Source organism: Scyliorhinus torazame, chromosome 4 (assembly GCF_047496885.1).
Source record: "Scyliorhinus torazame isolate Kashiwa2021f chromosome 4, sScyTor2.1, whole genome shotgun sequence".
Lineage (NCBI taxonomy): Eukaryota > Metazoa > Chordata > Chondrichthyes > Carcharhiniformes > Scyliorhinidae > Scyliorhinus > Scyliorhinus torazame.
In genome coordinates, this window is record NC_092710.1 from 60904023 (window position 1) to 60927758 (window position 23736).

At 46.7% G+C, this 23736-nt stretch overlaps 1 protein-coding gene and 1 non-coding gene across 2 annotated transcripts; both read right to left on the reverse strand.

Moving 5' to 3' along the window:
- Positions 1 to 5338: 5338 nt before the first annotated feature.
- On the reverse strand, positions 5339 to 23202 carry LOC140411364 (probable G-protein coupled receptor 139). Its single transcript, XM_072500484.1, has 3 exons — positions 23058 to 23202; positions 19171 to 19308; positions 5339 to 6249 (listed from the first exon to the last, which is right to left on the reverse strand). The coding sequence occupies exons 1-3, from the start codon at positions 23200 to 23202 to the stop codon at positions 5339 to 5341; spliced, it is 1194 nt and encodes a 397-aa protein (XP_072356585.1).
- On the reverse strand, positions 22276 to 22349 carry trnai-aau (transfer RNA isoleucine (anticodon AAU)). Its single transcript has one exon. It is a non-coding gene; the product is annotated as a tRNA-Ile (tRNA).
- Positions 23203 to 23736: the final 534 nt, after the last annotated feature.

Sequence of the window (23736 nt, forward strand, 5' to 3'; positions counted from 1 at the left end):
GAATTTCTTCAGCCAAAGGGTGGTGAATCTGTGGAACTTTTTGGTGCAAAAGGCTGTGGAGGCAAGATCACTGCGTGCCTTAAAGACAGAAATAGATAGGTTCTTGATTAATAAAGGGATCAGGGATTCTGGGGAGAAGGCAGGAGAATGGGGATGAGAAGAATATCAGGCACAATTGAATGGCGGAGCAGACACGATGGGCCGAGTGGCCCAATTCTGTTCCTGTGTCTTATGGTCTTATGGAACAGTAAGTATAAATTAATTACCTGAAAAGTGATGTCACAATAAAGCAGTGACCTGATTGGCTGGTTGGTAATTTGTTGTAAATGTGAAAAACTAGAGTAATTAACCAAGTAGCGGAGTAACGAGGAGGTTAGTGAATTTAGCATTTAGTATTTATCGGATAAATATAGCACAAGGGACCATACAACTAATTTGAACTTAAATGTAGTAAGTATTTATTTTAATGTAACTAATTAATTTGTACTAAATTTAATGACTACGTATTTTGACGTAATGAAAAAAATAGTGCTAGAAATGTCTGTCAGTGTGGGCAGTGTTCTAACTGTGACATGTGGGAGTTCTGTTGCGCTTCCAATGTTCCAGATGTCTACGTCTCAGGATGTGTACCCAATTGCAGCTCCTCACATTCCACGTGGTTCGGTTGGAGCAACAATTGGATGCGCTTAAGAGCATGCAGATGGCGGAAAGCGTCATAGATAGGAGTTATAGAGACGTGGTCACACCCAAGGTGCGGGAAGACAGATGGGTGGCCGCTCCAAAGGGCAGGCAGACATTTCAAGTATCTCCGTGGCTGTCCTCTCTCTAAAAAGTATACAGCTTTGGATAATGTTCGGGGGACAGGGTGGCCTATCGGGGTAAACAATAACAGCAGCGTTCAGAGCAGTGGCAGCACGGCTGGCTCTGTTGATCAGCAAGGAGGGTCAAAGCGCAGAACATTAGCTCAATGTGTAGAGGGTCCAACAAGGGATGGTGCAGCGTCGTACCTAATTATCGGGAAGAAACCTGTGACCACTGACGTACCACAGGGATCCGTCCTGTGTCCCCTATAGTTTATCATTTATATAAAAGACATAGATGACTAGACGGGGAATAGGATCAGTAAGTTTGCAGATGACACATAAATTGACCGGATACTTCAACCCAGATAGGGGAGCATTTCAGTGATAGCGAACACAACATGGTTCAATTTAAATTTGTTATGGACAAAATAATTGACAAGTTGCCAAAAAAGGCTTCGGAATGGGGGAAGAGTAGATTTTAGCAAAGTAAGGCAGGATCTTGCCAAGGTCGACTGGAAAGAGTTACTTGTGGGGAAACCTACAGACGAGCAGTGGGGGCTTTTAAAAATGAAACGGGGCGGCTGAAGGCCCAATATGTTCCCTCTGAGGTAACAGGGAGGTGTAACAAACCCAGAAAATCATGGATGACCAGAGACATTCAGGATACGATAAGAAAGAAATGAGAGGCTTTTAACAAGTATAAGGGGAACAGGTCTGCAGAGGAATTAGTGGAGTACAGAAAGTGCAGGATGGATCTTTGAGGAGAGCAAAGAGGGGATATCAGAATGCTCTTGCTGTTAACGGTAAGAAAAATTCCAAAATATTCTGTAAGCATTTAAATGGGAGTGCGTAACCAGGGAAAGTGTAGTGTCAATTAATGACCAAGGAGGATATCTGTGGGTAGTGCCAGAGGACATCGATCGCATGTTGAATGAATATTTCACGTATGTTTCGCCCAAGAGAATGGAATTCGGAGAGAGAGATTGTGAAAGTCTTGAGCAAATTGTCACAGGGAGTGACAGGGAGATATTGGCGGGCATAAAAGTGGACAAATCCACACGTCCGGTTAAATTTTCTCCCAGGCTGTTTAGCTCAATTCTGTCATAGGCTGCTGTGGGAGGCGCGGGGGGGAGGTTGCCGGAGCCCTGACCCAAATTTTTAATTCTTCTCTGGCCAGGGGGAAGGTGGCAGAGGACTGGAGAACAGCTCACGTGGTCCCAACATTTCTGCAAAATTGTAGAGACAGGCCAGGGAACTACAGGTCAGCGAGTCTCACGTCAGTGGTTGGGATAATACTGGAGTATGTTCTGAAGGAGAGAATCTATCTCCACATGGAGAGGCAAGGTTTGATCAGGGATAGTCAACTTTGCTTTGTCAGAGGGAGGTCATGCCGAACAAATGTGGGGCATGCACGGTGGCACAAGTGGATAGCACTGTGGTTTCACAGCGCCAGTGTCCCAGGTTCGATTCCCCACTGGGTCACTGTCTGTGCGGAGTCTGCACGTTCTCCCCGTGTCTGGTTTCCTCCGGGTGCCCCGGTTTCCTCCCACAGTCCAAATGCGTGCAGGTTAGGTGGATTGGCCATGATAAATTGCCCTTAGTGACCAAAAAGGTTAGGGGGGGGGTATTGAGTTACGGGGATAGGGTGGAAGTGAGGGCTTAAGTGGGTCGGTGCAGACTCGATGGGCCGAATGGCATACTTCTGCACTGTATGTTCTATGTAAATGTGATTGATTTTTGTGAGCATGTAACCAAGTGTTAAGATGAGGGCAGTGCAGTTGATGTAGTTAACATGTATTTCAGCAAAGACGTTGACCGTGTCCCACATGGGAGACTTATTAAGAAGGAAAATGCACATGGGATGCAGAATAATTTGAGAAGGTGGATTCATAATTGGCTTAGCGACGGAACACAGGAGACTGCTTTAGTGTCTGGAGGCCAGTGGCCAGTGGCATACCACAGGGATCCGTGTTGTGCCCCCTATTGTTTATCATTTGTATAGATGATATAGATGATTATGCGGCAGGTCGGATACTTAAGTTTACGGATGACACAAAGTTTGGCCGGATGCTTAACAGTGAGATTGAGTGTCTTCTGTTACAGGTAGAAATAGACGGACGGTCAAATAGGTGGATAAATGGCAGATGGTATTTATCCCTGAAAAGGGGATGGTTTAGCTCACTGGGCTAAATCGCTGGCTTTTAAAGCAGACCAAGGCAGGCCAGCAGCACGGTTCAATTCCCGTGCCAGCCTCCCCGAACAGGCGCCGGAATGTGGCGACTGGGGGCTTTTCACGGTAACTTCATTGAAGCCTACTCGTGACAATAAGCGATTTTCATTTTCATTATACACTTTGGAAGGCGTAATTAAACAAGGATGTGTACCAAGAAAGGTCTGACACTGGTAAGTTCCGAAGAACAAAGGGACCTTGGCATATTATTTCCATAGATCTCCTGAAGGCAGAAGTGCATGTTAACAGAGTGGTGGGAAAGGGATATGGGAAACGTGATTTTAGCAATCGGGGCATTGATTACAAAAGCGGGAGATCATAATGGAGCTGTTCAGAGCTTTGGTGAGGCCACAGCTGGAGTATTATGTGCAATTCTGGTCGCCACATTATAGGATGGGTGTAATTTCACTGGAGGGGTGCAAATAGGATTCACCAGAATGTTGCCTGGGGTGGAACAGTTAAGTTGTAAAGAGAGGTTTTGATTTGATTGGGTTATTTTCGCTGGAGCACAGGGGTGACCTGATTTAGATGTACGGTTATGAAGGGCACAGACAGAGTGGATTGGGAGCAGTTGTACCCTTTAGGAAGGGGCCGTTACGAGGGGAGACATGTTCAAAGTGAGGGATGGGAGGTTTAGCAGGGGTTTGAGGAAATATATTTTAATCCAGAGAATGGTGACAGTCTGAAATGCACTGCCTGGGAGGGTGGAACTTGCGGCATGCCTCATATCCTTTAAAAAGTATCTGGATGTGTACTTGGCACACAATAACATTCAAGGCTATGGGCCAAGTCTGGAAAATGGGTTTACGTGGGTCGATCAGTGCTTTTCATCAGTCGGCGCAGACTCGATGGGCCGAAAGGCCTCTTCTGCACTGTAGTATTCTGTGATTCTGTGATTATGAAAGTATGGCCATGTCTCCCCACACCTCTCCCAACCCCCTCCCACCTATCCCCACACATTGTGATGAATATGATTAGGGTGGAGTTTGCATTTCAGGTTATGGTTAGCCTTCATGTTAAAACATTGTTTTTTTTGTTATGATTCTTCTTCAGCATTAGGGGTACAGCTGGATTTGGGATATATTTCAGACCAATTGTTGGTTCAGGGGTGACCGTTGAGGTGTGTGTTTGAGAAAGGAAGACTGACGAAGGACAACAGCAGAAAATATCTTTATATACTGCCTTCCCCACCACAAATCTCATGACACTTCACACAAATGTACAGCAAAATGTGACAACCAACCAAAAAAGCAGATAATAGAATGTTATTAGTGAGTTTCATAGATTATCATAGATTATCATAGAATTTACAGTGCAGAAGGAGGCCATTCGGCCCATCGAGTCTGCACCGGCTCTTGGAAAGAGCACCCTACCCAAGGTCAACACCTCCGCCCTATCCCCATAACCCAGTAACCCCACCCAACACTAAGGGCAATTTTGGACACTAAGGGCAATTATCATGGCCAATCCACCTAACCCGCACATCTTTGGACTGTGGGAGGAAACCGGAGCAACCGGAGGAAACCCACGCACACACGGATGTGATAAGCTCTGTGTTACGGTGGCAGACCTAGGACGCCGATACGGTGGATTTCATATTGAGTTCTGGGAAAATGGGAACAGATTTTAGAGGCAACAACAAGGTCAAAGAGTTCGCCTGGATAATTAGTTCGGATATCGGGAATAATTTTGCATGAACGGAGAGGTCAATGTTTGATTTCTTGAAGGTAGTCGTGATGAGGAGAGAGTCGGAATCCGAGGAGCGAAAATAACTAACAATATAGCTCACTTGGGAGCAGCCAAGGCACCCAGTCATATCCATCCGATCAGACGTCAGACTGAGACACTGGTGCGGTCAGAGGCTCGACCTGGAGTGTTTCACTGATGCTTCCCCAGGGGTGAAACCGCATAGCCATTTCCACCATCTGATTTGTAGAAGGAGAGACGGGAATTATTGGCAACAGGGAATGGTAAGTGTCATGACTCCGAATGTGTTGCCAGCAATAAATTGAGTGATAATTAACGGTCACGGGAAGATTACTAAACAGATTGAATGTTGTTTTCGCAAGAACCGGATGTGAGGCAAAGAGAATTGAACGAGTTGCAGTGAAGGACTGATGGTGACTGTACTTTATCTTCCTGTAATTTTGTGGTCACTATGGCAGTCGCCCTGCACCCTTTTCATCCAAACCTCCAGCGGTTACCTCTTGCTGCATATGTACTTTCTTTTGTGATCCTATTGGGAGTCTGGGATAAATATTACATTAATAAACAGGTAATAATGCAATTTAGCTCAGGCCTGGTCTCAGTTAGTATGCTTATGGATTATTTGAATAATAACAGTAACTGGATATTTTACAGCCTGCTTGAGCTGTTCTCTGAACTTGGATTGAGTGGCTCCATAAATAAATGTGTTTGTGCAGCAGCTTAAATTCCGCAGCATAAATCCGACTCTCTGAAATATGAATTCAGCCTTGCTGTAGTCCCGGGTATTTGCTCCTGTAATGTTATAATATAAGAAATCTACGACGTGTACCAACCACAGAAGAATGAAACTGCCGGATATAGTGAAGAGTAAAATCACAGACTTTCTTCTGCTCTCCATCTCTGGATCACTGTGATTTTCTCCTTTACTCTGGGCCCTCAGTCCCTGACGGACCCGGTTACTAACTAAGATGTGTCTCACTGTCAGAGTGTTGAGCAATAGAATAAAAGTGAATGGGAGCAGTGGGGTTAAAACATTATCAAACCAATCATATACTACCCATGCTGGTTCCGTGTAATAGCTTGGCTTTATATAACAGAACCATGGTACGTTGTTGATTATCTCTCCAGGCTCCTGTGCAAAGTAGTACGGAATGTCCTTTACACAGAGCAGTCCGCAGGTTGTTGCGAGAACCAAAGTCGCAGTTTTCTCGGTGCAAAATTTTGTTTTTAGCTTCTGACAACAAATAGCCACAAATCTATCAAAAGTGAAAGTAACAGTAAACCAGACCGAACACTCTGTCGTTGCACGACGCAGGACATTGATAACACTGCACGCATGTGTGATGAGAAGAAAAGATCCCGGGAAATAATAATAAATGATCCGCCACATTATAACTTCAGTAGTAATGAACAGTAGATCTGCCGTTGCCATGGCCACTAAGTAGCGAGTAGTGCATGTGGAGAGACCACATTTCCCCTGGGACAGGATCACAATCGCAACCAAATTAACTGTAAGGCAGACAATGGGCAAGTGAATAGAACTGACAGATAAAACATTCACTGTGACAGAATGGGTGAAACATTAATATTAAAAGATGTTTGGTTTGCGTACGAGGTCAAAATGTTCAAAATCAGAACCCTGGCTTGAATTCACCTCCTACCCACTCATATTTGGGTAAGATGAGTTTAGATAAGGGGAGTGCACACCAGCGCACACAAGAGGGCAGTTATCGACTGAAAGATTTTAATGAGGCTGGAAATCTGTTTAAACCTGATGGACAATTTTAACTCTGTGAAATTGCCCCCCCCCACCCACCCTATACTATATTCCGTCCGATATATAAAAGTCACATGATATTGGCCAATCCACTCCTTCTGTTCCATAACTGGAATTGGTTCCCATGGATAAGAAGCCCCTTCCAGCACCATATACTCTTGAGTGTGGAACCCCTTTCTCCTATAATCTGAGCTATCCCCTGCACACAGATCATCTCAGGACCATTCTGTAGCAGGGGATGCGACCCTCCCCAGGAATGAACGCCTTCTATCAGAGTTCAGCCCGTTTTGGACCTCAATGTTTAATTCCCATTTTTGTAATGGAGCAGGCAGCCCTCGTGTTTTTCCCATGTTCCTCATGTCACTGAACGTGTGTCTGCACCACATGGACTACGAACTTTCAAGGTCCAACTCACCTCTATGTTCTCAAAAGAAATTGACCACAGAGTAATGTGCTTTTCAGTGAATGGCACAGCATATGAATCGATAAAAGAAACAAATGATTTGGGAATATAAATAGGCAAAGCCCAATATTAATCCTATGTCATATGATGTAAGATAACACTTGGCCCACAGATTCTCAAGAGCCTGTTGGGACGGGTATGATAATCGGCACTAAAACATGAAGTATTAATATTTGGTGTAACTAACACACAGATATTTTGAGTACAATAGCAACGCTATTCAGATGCTTCGCTCTCTGCAGGTAGATAAAACCCGTCTTTATTGCAGCAGTTCGTCTGAAAAACAAACTTAACTTAATTAAACCATAACGAAAAAACACAACTGTCCATCTCCTTTGCAATCTATAACAGCTATAAAAACGTAGGCAGCGCCACGGAATTGAGTCACTGAAGATTTTCGTAATATAACAAGCTCCTTCACTACAGTTAGTCACCCACATTCAACAACACCCTATCGTGACAGGAACTCCATGAAGAAATATGACCACGAGGGTCAGGTATTCCATGCTTGTTGGAACTAACGCTAAGCACATTTCAACAGATACTTATTTCCAGTAATGCATTATACTGAGATTATGTATTGCAACGAAGTTGGTGATCTTTGTTCAATATAAATATACACTTAGAGATACTCCAACTTAGACCCTTCCTGGGAGATTAGGCTGCACTGAGTTCTGAATACACCGTACAAGCTGCCGCAGGAAATGTAATAGCTTCAAACTGCAAAGAGAGGTGCTTATGAGCCCAGGTATATTTCACAATAATTCCTGACCACTCAAATACTGAAGCAGCCCCTGTCCAAATGCAACAAGACCTGAACAATAAGCAGAATTTGGCTGACAAGTAACAAGTAAAATTTACGTCACAGATGTGCCAGACAGTGACCATCTGCAACAGGAAATGATCTAATCTTCGCTCCTTGACATTCGCAGAATCACAGAAAAATACAGTTCTGAAAAAGCCCTTCGGCCCATCGGGTCTGCACCGCCGCATGAAAGGCACCTCATCTGCCAATCCAAACCCATTTGCGAGCACTTGACCCATAACGTCAAATGTTAATACCTGCCAAGTGCTCATCCAGGTGCTTTTTAAAGGATACGAGGCAACATTCTCTACCACCCTCCTCGGAAGTACGTTACAGACCGTCACCACCGCCTGGTTAAAAACGTTTTTCCTCAAATGCCGCCTGAAACTCCCGCCCCTCACCTTGAACTTCAGTCCCCTCGGAACCGGCACTTCAGTTGCACTGGCACAACCGGTGGAGATCATTGCCACCTCTTCCCCGACAGATGAAAATAAGAACCTGTGGATCATTGTGGCAGTGATCGTGCCAGTATTTGTGGTGGTCGTCATCATCACAATCCTGTACTGGAAGTTCTGTCGAACAGACAAGCTGGAGTTTCAACCAGACACCATGAGCAATATTCAGCAACGGCAAAAAGTAAGAAACTTTGGATTGAAGTTGTTGAGCGTTTTTAATTGAGAATCTCAAAAGCCAAGGCCCATAGTGAAGGTCACCAGCAAGTTTAAATGAGTTTGAGAAGGTTGATAAGTACGGCGACAGTGATCAGATTACTAATATTTTAGTTTTATGAGGGTAAAGAAAGATTGAAAGAAATAAGGAATTCTACAGTTCCAGTTGAGTTCCAGATGAGTAATGAAGTTGAATAGGAGTTGGTGTGGTAGTTTGAACAGTGGGAAAGTAGAGCAATGGACTTGAAACTAGAACAAAAGAAAGAATTTTGGAAGGTGGCTATTTTCTCATCTTGGCTCATCTAAACTGGCAACAAAACCGCTTTCAGTAAAATTAAGAAAAGCATATAAACGATTTGGAGGAAAATGTAACTGGTCTGATTAGTAAGTTTGCAGACGACGCAAAGGTTGGTGGAATTGCGGATAGGGATGAGGACTGTCAGAGGATACAGCAGGATTTAGATTGTTTGGAGACTTGGGCGAAGAGATGGCAGATGGAGTTTAATCCGGACAAATGTGAGGTAATGCATTTTGGAAGGTCTAATACAGGTAGGGAATATACAGTGAATGGTAGAACCCTCAAGAGCATTTACAGTCAAAGAGATCTAGGAGTACAGGTCCACAGGTCACTGAAAGGGACAACACAGGTGGAGTAGGTAGTCAAGAAGGCATACGGCATGCTTGCCTTCATTGGCCGGGGCATTGAGTATAAGAATTGGCAAGTCATGTTGCAGCTGTATAGAACCTTAGTTAGGCCACACTTGGAGTATAGTGTTCAATTCTGGTCGCCACACTACCAGAAGGATGTGGAGGCTTTAGAGAGGGTGCAGAAGAGATTTACCAGAATGTTGCCTGGTATGGAGGACATTAGCTATGAGGAGAGGTTGAATAAACTTGGTTTGTTCTCACTGGAACGAAGGAGGTTGAGGGGTGACCTGATAGAGGTCTACAAAATTATGAGGGGCATAGACAGAGTGGATAGTCAGAGACTTTTTCCCAGGGTAGAGGGGTCAGTCACTAGGGGGCATAGATTTAAGTGCGAGGGGCAAGGTTTAGAGGAGATGTATGAGGCAAGTCTTTTTACACAGAGGGTAGTGGGTACCTGGAACTCGCTGCCGGAGGAGGTGGTGGAAGCAGGGACGATAGTGACGTTTAAGGGGTATCTTGACAAAAACATGAATAGGATGGGAATAGAGGGATACGGACCCCGGAAGTGTAGAAGATTTTAGTTTAGACGGGCAGCATGATCGGCGCAGGCTTGGAGGGCCGAAGGGCCTGTTCCTGTGCTGTATTTCTCTTTGTTCTTTGTTCTTTGTTGCCCATCTACCCTGTCCGTTCCCCGCACAGTCATATACACCTCGATCAGATCGCCCCTCAGTCTTCTCTGCTCCAGCGAAAACAACCCAAGCCGATCCAAACTGTCTTGGTAACTTCAGGGTCTGGACTTCCGGCAACGGCGATGTACTGAGCAGTTGCACATCAAGTGGCTCTCCCCCCCCCCCCCCGCGCACCAGCAAAATAGCCACTTTTCATCGGAGATTCGCCACAAAAAAAAACTCCTTCGCCCAACCTGAGTTAAACAGGTGAGGACGGCGGGGGTGGGGGTGGGGGGGGGGGGGGAGGGAGGGGTTGTCAGAGAGAAAGGGAAAATACCTGGAAAAAGACAGTCCAGGGTCCGAGCAGAGACCAGGAGTGGAAGGAGCCTGGAGCAGAAACAAACGGACGAGCCAATCAGTGCTTGAGGCGACGAAGCCCAAGATCCACCGGAATGAGAAGGGCAGACCAGTCGCACACAAAGCCCCCCCTCGGGGTGGGGGGGGGGGGCTGGGGGGAGGGGTAACTGGATGAGGTTCTTCTCGGAAACACTAAAGGAACAAAAACAATAAACGAAAGTGGATACCCAGGCAGCGGTGAAGGGTGCAGTAGCCGAAGCCCAGAGACGCATGCAGCTCGCCCTGGACATAGCTGAAAAGAGACTGGAGGCCCAAGGAGCGACGATCATAGAACTGGAAAGGGCCGCGACGGACCAGAGTGACTGGATCGATGCCCTGAAAAAGAGGTGACGAGGCTGGACGTGACAAATGAAAGGTAGAGGGCCAAGATAACCGGTCGGGGTGACAAAACTTGTGAATCCTGGGCCGAGCAGAGGGGATCGAATGTAGGGACCCCTCAAACTGTGTGGTCCAAATGCTGGGCAACCTGATGGGCAGGTAGACCCTTCCTCACCCACCAGAAATAGACAGATCACGCTGGTCGCTGGGACCAAAGCCGAAAGCCAGGGACCAACCAAGGGCGGTGATAGCGAAATTACACCCTGCCAAGACCGGGAGAGTCCTGCGCTGGGCCAGGCAGTCCAAGAACTGCAGCTGTGAAGGACACAGAAGTAGAATTTCCAGGACATTGGGGCTTGCCTGGCCAAGCGTCTTTCCGAATTGAACAGGGCAAAGGGTGCGCTGTACAAGAACGGCGTACGTTTTGGTATGCTGTACCCAGACAAGCTCTGGGTCACATACCAGGGCAAGGAACATTTCTTTACAGCCCCGGCAGAGGCAGACAAGTTCTTCACGGAATGCGGGCTGGAGCAACGACAACAAGCGAAGCGATGAGGAGCCCACTGGAACAATCAGAAATGCGGCAATGGGCTGCCATGGGGGGGACAGAGATGAACCTCTAACCCTAACACAACCTGTACTACCAACATCAAGCCACCACCTAGGAAACCGCTTTATGCAGGAGATTGTGGCCTCGTTCAGGACAACAAGGGTAGCGACAGAGGGAAAGCAGAGTGACACTCAAGAAAAACACAGGATAAGACGGGTATGGGACGGGTAGGAACTTCAAGGCGCTGGCGTGGAAAAGCAGGACAGTAACTTAAGGGAGGGAGGTCACGTGACGAGCAGGATAGCTATCGCCGGGACGCCTGTCGCGACCCCCAACAAGAACTAACTAATTATGGCGTTCATGTGTGTGTGGGGGGGGGGGGGGGGGGGAGTGGAGGGGAGGAAGAATGCAAGGATCGCCACGAAGGTCCTACAGCAAACGAAATCCAGGGGGACTAGCTCTCCCAAACCTGCAGTACTACCACTGGGCAGTGACAGCAGAAAGAGTAATGGGATAGATAAAGGAACCAGAAGCCGAATGAATGCGCACGGAGGAGGATTCCCGCAAGGGGTCCTCCCTCCGGACCCTCGCCATGGCGGCAGTCCCATCCCCATCCAAGAAGTACTCAAACTTGGTGATGGTGGCAACACTCCAGTCGTGGAGCCAGTTACGACAACAGTTTGGCCCAAGAAAAATGCACGATAAGACCCTCACCTGCAACAGCCATAGGTTTAGGCCGGTACTCACAGACGTCTCCTTTAAAAGGTAGAATGACGTTTCGACCAACGGCAGGGTCACAACACTGGATGAACTAATTGAAAGATTTCAACTAGCTGGCGGCAGCGAATACAGGTACCTGCAGCTTAAAAACTTCCGATAGAAGGAAACAAGGACATATCCATGCCGCCACGACAGTCACTACTAGAAGAATTACTGGACGCAGACATTTTAGGCAGAGGGAACTGTAGTAACATGAACGGACGACTGATGGACAGGGCCGATGCCAAACTGGACGTGACAAGGGGGAAATGAGAGGAAACACGAGGTTCGAAATAGGGTAGACCTATTCGCGAAATAGGGAATTGCTAATTTGGGCTAATCATGGATTTATTGAAAATTGCTTCCCTGGGTAAAATGGAGGAAAGTTACCATGACCATGCAGACACGTGGGCTCATGATGCAAAAGCGGCAAACGAGGGATTCCGCCAATCCAGATAATTCATGGCAAGTGGAGCAACATAGTGGACGTGACCATCCTGTGGAAATTGTTCTCTTGATGTTCACAATCAGGCAGCTGTAATTTCTAAATAGGAAAAATTATCCCTTTTCGTCCAAGAGTCTTGCGTGTCCAGGCAGTTTTTCTTCATCAGCTTCCGAATCGGCTGTTGTCTTCCTGAATTTTCAGTATGTCTGTTCGCATCTGTGCATTCGTCCGGTCTTTTTAAAATCAGGCAACCAGTGCCCAGAACAGATTATGCAGGGTGATCAGTGCTCAAGGTGGTAGCTAATAAGCATTGTGATCGAGTGGGAAAGCAGTTGAACCTTCTACCGGGCACTGTGCACCTCTGAACGCTCCGAAGGGAACTCGGGTATGAAGCAATTCCGTCATGGTCTGGACATGCCAGTCGTGGGCGAAACTAGGAGGCAGAGGCTGGAAGCACCATTTGATCAGGGAGAAGTAATGGAGAGCATTAACGCCATTCAAGGGAAAAGGCGCAGGGACCGGATGGATTCCCAGCCGTCTTCCACAACAAATGTGCGGCAGCACTGCAGCTCATTTGTGGGAGAAGTTAACAGACTCGATAGCAAGAAGTTTCCTGCCTCCAACCGTGGCACCAACCACAATCTCGCTGATACCTAAGAAAGACAATGTCCACAGCAAATGTGAATCTGACAGACGCATCTTGCAGCTCAATATGGACGCGAAAATAATGGCAAAAGTCCTGGCCATGCGAATGGAGAACTGCGTACCAGAGGTGTTAGGTGACAGCCTGACGGGTTTTGTCAAGAACAGGCAACGAACAACGAAAATCAGACGCCTTCTGAACTTGATATTGACCCCATCTAGGGAGAGAACACCAGAAGTGATCATTTTCCTGGATGCAGAAAAGGCATTCGACAGAGTCGAGTGCAAGGAGCACATAGTACTGTATTCGGTTGGATTTGGAACAGGGTTCATCTCCTGGGAGAAACTCCCGTGCACAGCCTCATGGCGAACGTACATACCGCACCACCAGCTCTCAATACTTCCAGCAGCAAAGGGCATATGGGCAGGGATGTCCGCTCTCCCCACATTTATTCGCCCTGGCAATTGAGCCGCTGGCGATCGTCCATCAGAATGGCAAAAAATTGGAAGGGGATTCGGAGACGGAACAGATGGTTACTCTATGCGGATGGTCTGTTCCTCTAGGTCTCAGACCCGCAAAAGAGCATGGAAGGGGTGACGAAGCTCCTGAAAGCGTTTGAAGCCTTCTCCCACTACAAACGCAACCTGAGCAAGAGAAATATTCCCGGTATATCCGAAAGAGAGATGGGCAGAGCAGGAAGGGCTGCCGTACAAGCAAGCCCAAAGCAAATTCCGCTACCTGGGATCCAAATTGCCCATGACTGGGCACAAATCCACGCACCGTACCTGACTAGCCTGGTAGAAGAAGTAAAAAAGGACCTGCAGAGGAAGGACGTACTCCCACTCTCCTTGGCGGGAGGTTGCAGATGATCAAGATGAACGTGTTGGGCGTGTCACTCTTCCTGATCAGTTCCATACCGATCGACATCGCAAAGTCCCTCTTCAGCACAGTTGATACGGTTGATAAATTTATCATAACGTTCGTGTGATATGTGTTGGGGGGGGGGGGGGGGGAAGAATCCAAGGATCCCCAAAAGGGTCCTCTACAGAAAATAAAATATGGGATGCCTGGCCTTCCGAAACCAACAACACTACCAGTGCTGCCACAGCAGGGAGAGTGAGGGGATGGGCGAAGGGGCCATAAATATAATGGGTGAGGATGGAGGAGAGTTCCTGCATGGATACGTTCCTCCGAGCCCTCACAAGAACAACACTGCTTTCTCCGCCAGCCAAACACTCAGCAAGCACAGTAGTAATACCACACTCTGGACATTGAACCAACTGAGACAGCACTCCGTTCTGCCGTGGCCTCCATCTGCAGCAACCACGGTTCGTGCCAGTCACGATGAATGCCACATTAAACAGATGGAGACAGGACAGAGGGACAATGACAGTTCGGGACATTTACACAGACGACACACTAGCGACGTTAGTGGAACTGATGGAAAGTTTGCAACTGCCCAACGGGAATGAACTGAAACACTTACAAATCAAAAACTTCCTCCACTATCTCAATGTTAGAGGAACTGTTGGACACAGGCGACTTAGGTGGGGGACGTCCGGGGACCTGTATGGGCAACCTTTAGGGGAGACGCGCCGCCAGCTGGAAGACACACAGAACAAAATGGGAGGAAGAACTACGGGTGGAAATAGCATAGAGGCTCTGGAGCGAAGCCCTGACCTGAACAGGGCGAACTCCACATAATAATAATAATCTTTATTTTCACAAGTTGGCTTACATTAACACTACAATGACGTTACTGTGAAAAGCCCCTAGTCACCACATTCCGGCGCCTGTTCGAGTACACAGAGAGAGAATTAAGAACGTCCAATTCACGTAACAGCACGTCCTTCGGGATTTGTGGGAGGAAACCGGAGCACTCAGAGCAAACCCACGCACACACGGGGATAACGTGCAAACTCCACACAGCCAGTGATCCAAGCCTGGGAATCGATCCTGCGACCCTGGAGTTGTGATCAAAGAGTGCTATCCACTTTCCTACCGTACCACCACTCACTCCATCCCAGATGGAATTATGTAAATAGAACCGGTGGACGAACCAAGCCAATGTGCTTGCAGAAGGAGGGCTGGAAGATGGTCGATGTTATCTGGGTACTTTTGCATGTATGGCTACCTTCTTCCTTTTTCTTATTGTACTGTCACATGTAAACAAATTGAAACGCTAAAAACAGGGTAGAGACTCTGGAGCGAAGCACTTCACAGGGTTAACTCCACCTCCACATGCGCAAGACTTAATCTAACGCAACAAAAAGTGGTACATAGAGTCAACTTGGCCAGAGCCCGAATGAGTAGGTTCTTCCCAGAGGTGGAGGACAGGTGCGAACGATGCCAAGGAGGCCGGGCCAACCAGGCCCACATGTTCTGGTCTTTCCCCAGACTTGTCGGGTACGAGACAGCCTTATTCAAGCCAATGTCCACAGTAGTGGAGGGTGGGCAACAACGGAGTAGAACCAGGTCCCAGGTTCGATCCCAGCTCTGGGTCACTGTCCGTGTGGAGTTTGCACATTCTCCCCGTGGTTGCGTGGGTTTCGCCCCCCACAACCTAAAGATGTGCAGGGTAGGTGGATTGACCACACTAAATTGCCCCTTAATTTGAAAAAATGAATTGGGTACTCTAAATCTATTTAACAAAAAGAAATGTAAATAACACCAGGGGCACCACCCAGGTCCCCCTCCCACCCCTGCAGAAGTCCTATCTTGTATGTACTTATACTGTGCTCTGTATAACAAAAACAATAAAAACATTTTTAAAAACTTAAAGTTCCATTCCAGGCATCATCCTGGTGAAACAGCCCTGTACCCGCTTCATTGCAATCACATACTTCCTTCAATGTGGCGACCCGAACTGCACACAGTACTCCAGCTGTGGTATCGCCAATGTTCTATATTACTCCAACATAACTACCTTGCTTTTGTAATCTATGCCACGACTGATAAAGACAAGTGTATCATAATTCTTTTCCACCACCCTATTATCCTACCTTCAAAGATCTATTTACCAATACGCCAAAGTCTCTTTGTTCCTCGGGACCTCTCAACGTGGTGCCATTCATTGAATATTTCCTTGTCAAACTGCTCCTTCCAAAGTGTAACAGATGACACTTTTCAGGATTAAATTCCGTCTGACACGTTTCTGCCCATTTGACCATCCCATCTATATCTTCTTGTAACCTAACACTCTCAACCTCACTGTTAACCACCCTGCCTATCTTTGTGTCATCTGCAAACTTAATGATCCTACCCCCCACATAGTCAACTAAGTCATTTATATAAATGACAAATAATTGGGGACACAGCGCAGATCCCTGTGGTACACTACTGGGCACTGGCTTCCAGTCACGAAAACAGCCGTCTGTCATCGCCCTCTGTTTCCTACAGTTCAGCCAACTTTTAATCCACCTTATCATGTTCTCCTGTATCCAATGTGAATTTGCCTTCTTTATAAGTTCCCATGTGTGACCTTGACACATGCTTTGCTGAAATCCATGTATACTACATCAACTGCATTACCTTCATTGAATGGCATTGTCGTCATTGAAACTCCCACTATCAGCATCCTGGGGGGGGGGGGGGTACCATTGGCTGGAATATTACCTGGAATAGCCATATAAATGCCATGATTACAAGAGCAGGTCAGAAGGTAGGAATCGTGGCGAGTACCTCACCTCCTGACCTACCAAACCGTGTCCATAATCTGGAAGGCACAAGTCAAGGGTAGAATGGAAGGCTCTCCTCTTGCCTGGATGAGTGCAATTCCAACAATCCTCAAAACCTCCGACACAATCCAGTACACAGCACTGGCTTGATTGCTATCCCTTCCACAGGATGGAATCCATTCAACACCGACGCAAAAAACAGGAGTGTGTACCTTGGACTGGTGGACTGTAATAACTAACCACAGCTTCTTAGACAGCACTTTCAAAACTCACGGCCAGTTCCAGCTGGATGGACGAGAGCAGAAAATACATGGGAACACCGCCATCTGCATATTGCCCCTCGAGTCGCTCACCATTCTGCCTTAGAATTATATCGTCTTTCCTTCACTGTCTCTGGGTTAATATCCTGGAACTCCCTCGCTAAGAGCCCTGTGTGCGTACCTACACTGCATGGACGTTTGCGGTTCAAGAGGCAGCTCGCCACCACCTTCCCATGACCAATTACCGATGGGCAATGGTCTTGGCAGACTTAGCAAAGCCCATATTTGGCGAGTAATTTAAACAACACATATTTGCTTCAGTAAAACAATATCATTGATTGGGTAACTGTTTTACGGTAAGCACAACATCAGGATGCAACACCATCAGTAAGAGAGTAAACCAAAGACCAGCACACATACAGATTTAAATAGCCTCGCATTTATGACCACTTACCAGGAACACCAATAACAGCAAGAGTAGTGTAATATATTTTCATCACATTATCAATTGGATAATGCATTTCGTGTGTGAAGTGCTCTGCTCCTTCGTGCTGCAAACTATGATCTGTCGAACTTTACGTCAATATATTTTCACAGCCTTTATTTATACCCCATGGAAATTCCACGGGGATACTGAGATTACAACATTGTTCATTTACATAAATAAATCAGGTTACAGCAGATAATTAATGTTCTGTTTTGACAGAACACATCTGGTGATGACACTCTCTTGTTTAATTCTGATCACAATAAATAAGTTTTAAAATAGGAACTGTATTCTAGTAGCAATGGTTCTATTCACTCACAGCCATCAGTTCCGTTACGAAATTTGATGCTGTTTCAGTGATGTCCTTTACTTTACTGTGATCATTAATAACCAAACGCCAAGTGTCTCTTTCAGAGCTGTTTCACTGATTAAAAGATTAAAAACAAAACAGCAAAAAGCCCGTTTTCCTTTTTGTCTTCATTCTTTGTCTCTGGGATTCAAACTTTTGTGAAATTCTAGTCTTATAAGGCCGCTAGTGCTCATTAAAATGTGTATAACCGTGAATGCATTGCGCAGAAGAATCACATCAAATGGTACAGCCGGTGTTTGGGAAGGCAGTGGCGTGGTGGCGTAGTTGTATCGTCACTGGATTAATAATCCACAGACCCAGAAAGAGACCTGGAGATTGGATCCTGGTACAGCACATGGTGAAATTTGAATCCAATAAAGGTTGGAGTTAACAATGATCATGAAACCATTGTCAATTGCCGTAAAATCCCATCTGGTTCACGAATGCCCTTGAACGAAATCTACCATCATTACCTTGTCTGGCCGTCATGTAAATCCAGATGCAGGTAAATTGTAATGCCTCTTAAATGCCCTCCGAAATGGCGGGTTGTTCTGGTTGGGCAATGAATGCTGGCCCGTAAATTAATTTTGGATGAGTTGAGTATCTTGATTTCCAACTTTATTTTTAATTTAGAGTACCCAATACATTGTTTCTAATGGAGGGGCAATTTAGCGTGGCCAATTCACCTACCCTGCACATCTTTGGGTTGTGGGGGCGAAATCCTCGGAAACACGGGGGGGGGGGGGGGGGGGGGGGGGATGTTCAAATTTCAGACGGAAAGTGATCCAGAGACGGGATCGAACCTGGGACCGCGGCGCCGTGAGGCAGCAATGCTAACCACTGCGCCACCGTGCTGCCCTCTTGATTGATAACTTAAAATGAGAGAACCAAACGTTGTTACTTTCACAAGACTAAATAAAGGGGTTTGCGTGCTAATATGAGCCTTTAATACACAATGCCAGGTGATGTTATTTATACAACCAGAGCTACATTTCTTTCGGTGAAATATTTACTTTTCAGCTTCTGTCAATAATGCGTACAAATCAGCCAAACAAGTGAGTGACGGTGAACCAGACCGAGCAGTCATATGGAAGATGGCGTAGTCATTTCATTCATTAATGAAAATCATGAAATGAAACCATTGGACTTATATCAACAGAGGGGTGAGCTTACCGACGATATAATCAAACCCAGATATGGATATCAGGTCGGAAGTAGTGCTCGGGGAGATTGCACTTTTCCAAGGCAGGATAAACATTACTCCTAAATTAAGTGGAAGGTAAAGCAACAGAGTTCTAAAAGGATTGACGACCTATTGCGAATTTCATTAGGTATTGAATTAATCGTACACAAAAGAACAAATGAGAAAGTATGTTACACTCTAACTGTTGAACTCAATGTTAATCATAACCCCTTACTTTCTCCTTTCTTCACATAACTATAAATAATCTATACATTCTCATTTCTAACGAAGGGTCGTGAACTTGAAGCATTACCTCTGTTTGTCTCTCCAAAGTTTCTACCAGAATTGACAAGTAACTTCAGCATATATGTTTTATTTTCAATTTGTAGCATTAACAGCAGTAGCTTTGTTTGGAAAAGTAAAAAGTTGGAGTGACTGGGGAATTCAAAACCTGGAATAGGTATAACGAAATTTAATAATTTTAAAACACTGTTTGGAAATGGGTCCATTGAATTGCTCGCTGCGAGTTAATTTAAACTAATTTGGGCTAATGATGGATTTATTGAACACTGGTTCCCTGGATTAAATGGAGGAAAGTTACCATGACCATGCAGACACGTGGGCTCATGATGGAAAAGCGGCGAACGAGGGATTCCTCCAATCCAGATCATTCATGGCAAGTGGAGCAACATAGTGGACGTGACCATCCTGTGGAAATTGTTCTCTCGATGTTCACAATCAGGCAGCTGTCATTTCTAAATAGGAAAAATTATCCCTTTTCTTCCAAGAGTCTTGCGTGTCCAGGCAGTTTTTCTTCATCAGCTTCCGAATCGGCTGTTGTCATCCTGAATTTTCAGTATGTCTGTTCGCATCTGTGCATTCGTCCGGTCTTTTTAAAATCAGGCAACCAGTGCCCAGAACAGATTATGCAGAGTAGAGACCCGGAACTGGTCCGGACTTTGGGTTTTTTGTCTGGAATTCAAGTCCATTAGGTCACTTCGCCAAAACCTTGCTCAAGGTGGTAGCTAATAAGCACTGTGATCGAGGGGGAAAGCAGTTGAAACCTTCTACCGGGCACTGTGCACCTCTGAACGCTCCGAAGGGAACTCGGGTATGAAGCAATTCCGTCATGGTCTGGACATGCCAGTCGCGGGCGAAACTAGGAGGCGGAGGCTGGAAGCACCATTTGATCAGAGCGAAGTAATGGAGAGCATTAATGCCATTCAAGGGAAAAGGCGCAGGGACCGGATGGATTCGATAGCAAGAAGTTTCCTGCCTCCAACCGTGGCAACAACCCCAAATATGTGGGGTGGGGGGGGAGGGGGGGTTGAGGGGGGGAATCCAAGGATCCCCAAAAGGGTCCTCTACAGAAAATGAAATATGGGATGCCTGGCCTTCCGAAACCAACAACACTACCAGTGCTGCCACAGCAGGGAGAATGAGGGGATGGGCGAAGGGGCCATAAATATAATGGGTGAGGATGGAGGAGAGTTCCTGCATGGATACGTTCCTCCGAGCACTCACAAGAACAACACTGCTTTCTCCGCCAGCCAAACACTCAGCAAGCACAGTAGTAATACCACACTCTGGACATTGAACCAACTGAGACAGCACTCCGTTCTACCGTGGCCTCCATCTGCAGCAACCACGGTTCGTGCCAGTCACGATGAATGCCACATTAAACAGATGGAGACAGGACAGAGGGACAATGACAGTTAGGGACATCTACACAGACGACACACTAGCGACGTTAGTGGAACTGATGGAAAGTTTGCAACTGCCCAACGGGAATGAACTGAAACACTTACAAATCAAAAACTTCCTCCACTATCTCAATGTTAGAGGAACTGTTGGACACAGGCGACTTAGGTGGGGGACGTGCGGGGACTTGTATGGGCAACCTTTAGGGGAGACGCGCCGCCAGCTGGAAGACACACAGAACAAAATGGGGAAGGATTACGGGTGGAAATAACATAGAGGCTCTGGAGCGAAGCCCTGACCTGAACAGGGCGAACTCCACCTAATAATAATAATCTTTATTTTCACAAGTTGGCTTACATTAACACTACAATGACGTTACTGTGAAAAGCCCCTAGTCGCCACATTCCGGCGCCTGTTCGAGTACACAGAGAGAGAATTAAGAACGTCCAATTCACGTAACAGCACGTCCTTCTGGATTTGTGGGAGGAAGCCAGAGCACCCAGAGCAAACCCACGCACACACGGGGATAACGTGCAAACTCCACACAGCCAGTAATCCAAGCCTAGGAATCGAACCTGCGACCCTGGAGTTGTGATCAAAGAGTGTTATCCACTTTCCTACCGTACCACCACTCACTCCGGCCCAGATGGAATAATGTAAATAAAACCGGTGGACGAACAAAGCCAGTGTACTTGCAGAAGGAGGGCTGGGAGATGGTCGATGTTATCTGGGTACTTTTGCATGTATGGTTTCCTTCTCCTCTTTTCTTATTGTACTGTCACATGTAAACAAATTCAAACTCTAAAAACATGTAATATAACATGGGAAATCAATAATAACCAGTTGGGGTGGGGGGAAATTGGGTGGGGATGAGGGGCATATTGAGGGATTAGTTTACATTGATGTGGGGAGAGAGTGTTGGAGCGGTTATTCCTCTTATTGTTCGGTTTCTGTAAACTTTGTACAAGAAATCATTAAAATTCCAATACAAATATTAACAAAAGTCACACTAATTGAAATACCAACGCATGCGTGTTAATGGCCCCAGAATGGGTGGAATGAAGCATTCAAAAGCAACGCAGCCGAGTTGAGAATCTCCGAGTTCAGCTTGATGATGTCTGCCAAAGGAGATCGCTGTTTGCCCCTGCCGTTGCAGTGACAGCAACTGAGATCGCACCAGGGAGCGAATGTTAGAACATCGAACATACAGTGCAGAAGGTGGCCATTCCGCCCATCGAGTCTGCACCGACCCACTTAAGCCCTCACTTTCACCTTATCCCCGTAACCCAATCACCCCTCCTCACCTTTTTTGGGCACGAAGGGCAATTTAGGATGGCCAAACCACCGTTGCGGTGTCTGCACGTCTTTGGACTGTGGGAGGGAACCTACGCAGACACGGGGAGAACGTGCAGACACCGCACAGACAGTGACCCAGCAGCGAATCGAATCTGGGTCTCTGGCGCTGTGAAGCCACAATGTTATGCTGTGACTGTGATATCGTCCTGCCCTAAAATAAGGTCACCGATAAATGGATGCTGGGGAAGATTTGACAAACATGTGATGGAGCACAGGGCACTTTTTTAAAAAGTTGGTACTACAGATTTTGCCATGATTTTATGCTTTCATCAAACAGGTTTTCCCATGATTTTCTATTTTCCAACATTCGTTTTTCAGCTCGCTGTTTTGATCTAAAACCGTGCATCGACGAAACGTCTAAAGGCACTGCTGAGACTTGAACTCAGAATCGCCTGTTTATTAGACAGGCGCTTTAACCGACTAAGCCACAGCGCCGATTGCTGTCCAATCCGCTGGCCTGAGACGCGTTTCTGTTTTTTGCGGGAGTCATTCCATTCGTGATATCTTATCAGAGTGGACCGAGGGGTTACAAAAAAATAATTCGGAAGCCTGGGTGTTAGCTGGAAGACGGTGCAGCCATCAATAGTTTCGCAGAGGAAAGGCGGATACAAATGTGATCAGATGGAGGAACATGCATGGTATCTGGCAAGGTGGCCAGGAGGGGAGCAGGAGGAAATCTGTGTGGATTTTGTTTTTTCACGTTACTTCACAGGACATCAGTGTCACTGGTTACTCCCGCATTTTCGTTGTACATCCCTAATGTGAAGAGGGTTTTGAAGGAAACAGCTTCAAGTGGCTTCAAGTGATGGCATGTCAAATTGAAGCGTAGGTTAGGAATGGGTTTGTAATCTAAGAGGGGCATGAAAAGTAATATTTTTAACATTAAGGAAATAGGTGTCCACGAACTCATTGTACCTGGTTCAAAAGCAGCAGCTTCACAACACAAATGAAAATAATTTGAAAGCAGATTCAGAAGGGTGTGGCATTGAATTAAATTGGGACTCCAAGAATTCTGAGGAATAGCCAGTACTTTGTTTAAGGTCGCCCTTGTCGGTGGGAATGGATAATAGAATCATTGTTTACATGCGAATAAAGAGGAAATCTCATTCAGCACACAGGCTGATGGAAATGGGTGTAACGTACCTATTGCAGAAAGGCTGGGGTAATTTGGAAGCCTTGTAGAACTAGGATCGTAAATGGCTGGCGAGAAGCGCGAAATAAGGCGAGAGGCATAAATAAGCAATTGAAGCCACAAGGGCAGGGGACACAAAACCATGACGGACGGCATTCTCCGTGGGCCGACGGCGATGTCTGGAAACGCGATTGGGTGGAGAATCTGTCGTGAAGCGAAACTCCCGGCTGGTGCCGGGCGCCCACCAGAATGCTATGCTCCAGTGCGTCAACAGCAGCGACCTACTCCGCTGCGGGGGTGGGGGTGCGGGGGGGGGGGGCGGGGGGGCATCTTCAAGTCTGCGGTGCAGCGCGAAGTGACGGGGGTGAACAACGGATGGCCTGATACCACCACCACCCCCGCCCGGCGTACCCACGTTCATCAATCGATGGCCTCTATTGCCGCAGCCTGCAAGACCGCCATCTTGCTGCCCACCTCACTGACCGCCATCAATGGCACATGGCCGTGCAATGGCACCGGGCATATGGGTTCCCGCACCACACCGCCTCCATATTTCACCCCCAACCCTCCACTACACCAACTTCCCTCCCCAACTAACTGCCACTCGACGGCGGAGTAGCACGTGGCCCACCAATGGCAGCGGCTGCAATAGCCCCTGCAGGAGGGCACAGGATCGGTGCGTACCACTGG

Coding starts and splice junctions, on each gene's coding strand:
- LOC140411364 (XM_072500484.1), bottom strand. CDS start 23,202: ATGCCGTCCGTCATGGTTTTGTGTCCCCTGCCCTTGTGGCTTCAATTG. Junction 19,309..23,057: donor CCCCAGCCTTTCTGCAATAG/GTACGTTACACC, acceptor TACCTATTCCAG/GTTTTGAATTCCCCAGTCAC. Junction 6,250..19,170: donor CTTTGGAGAGACAAACAGAG/GTAATGCTTCAA, acceptor TCTGCCTTACAG/TTAATTTGGTTGCGATTGTG.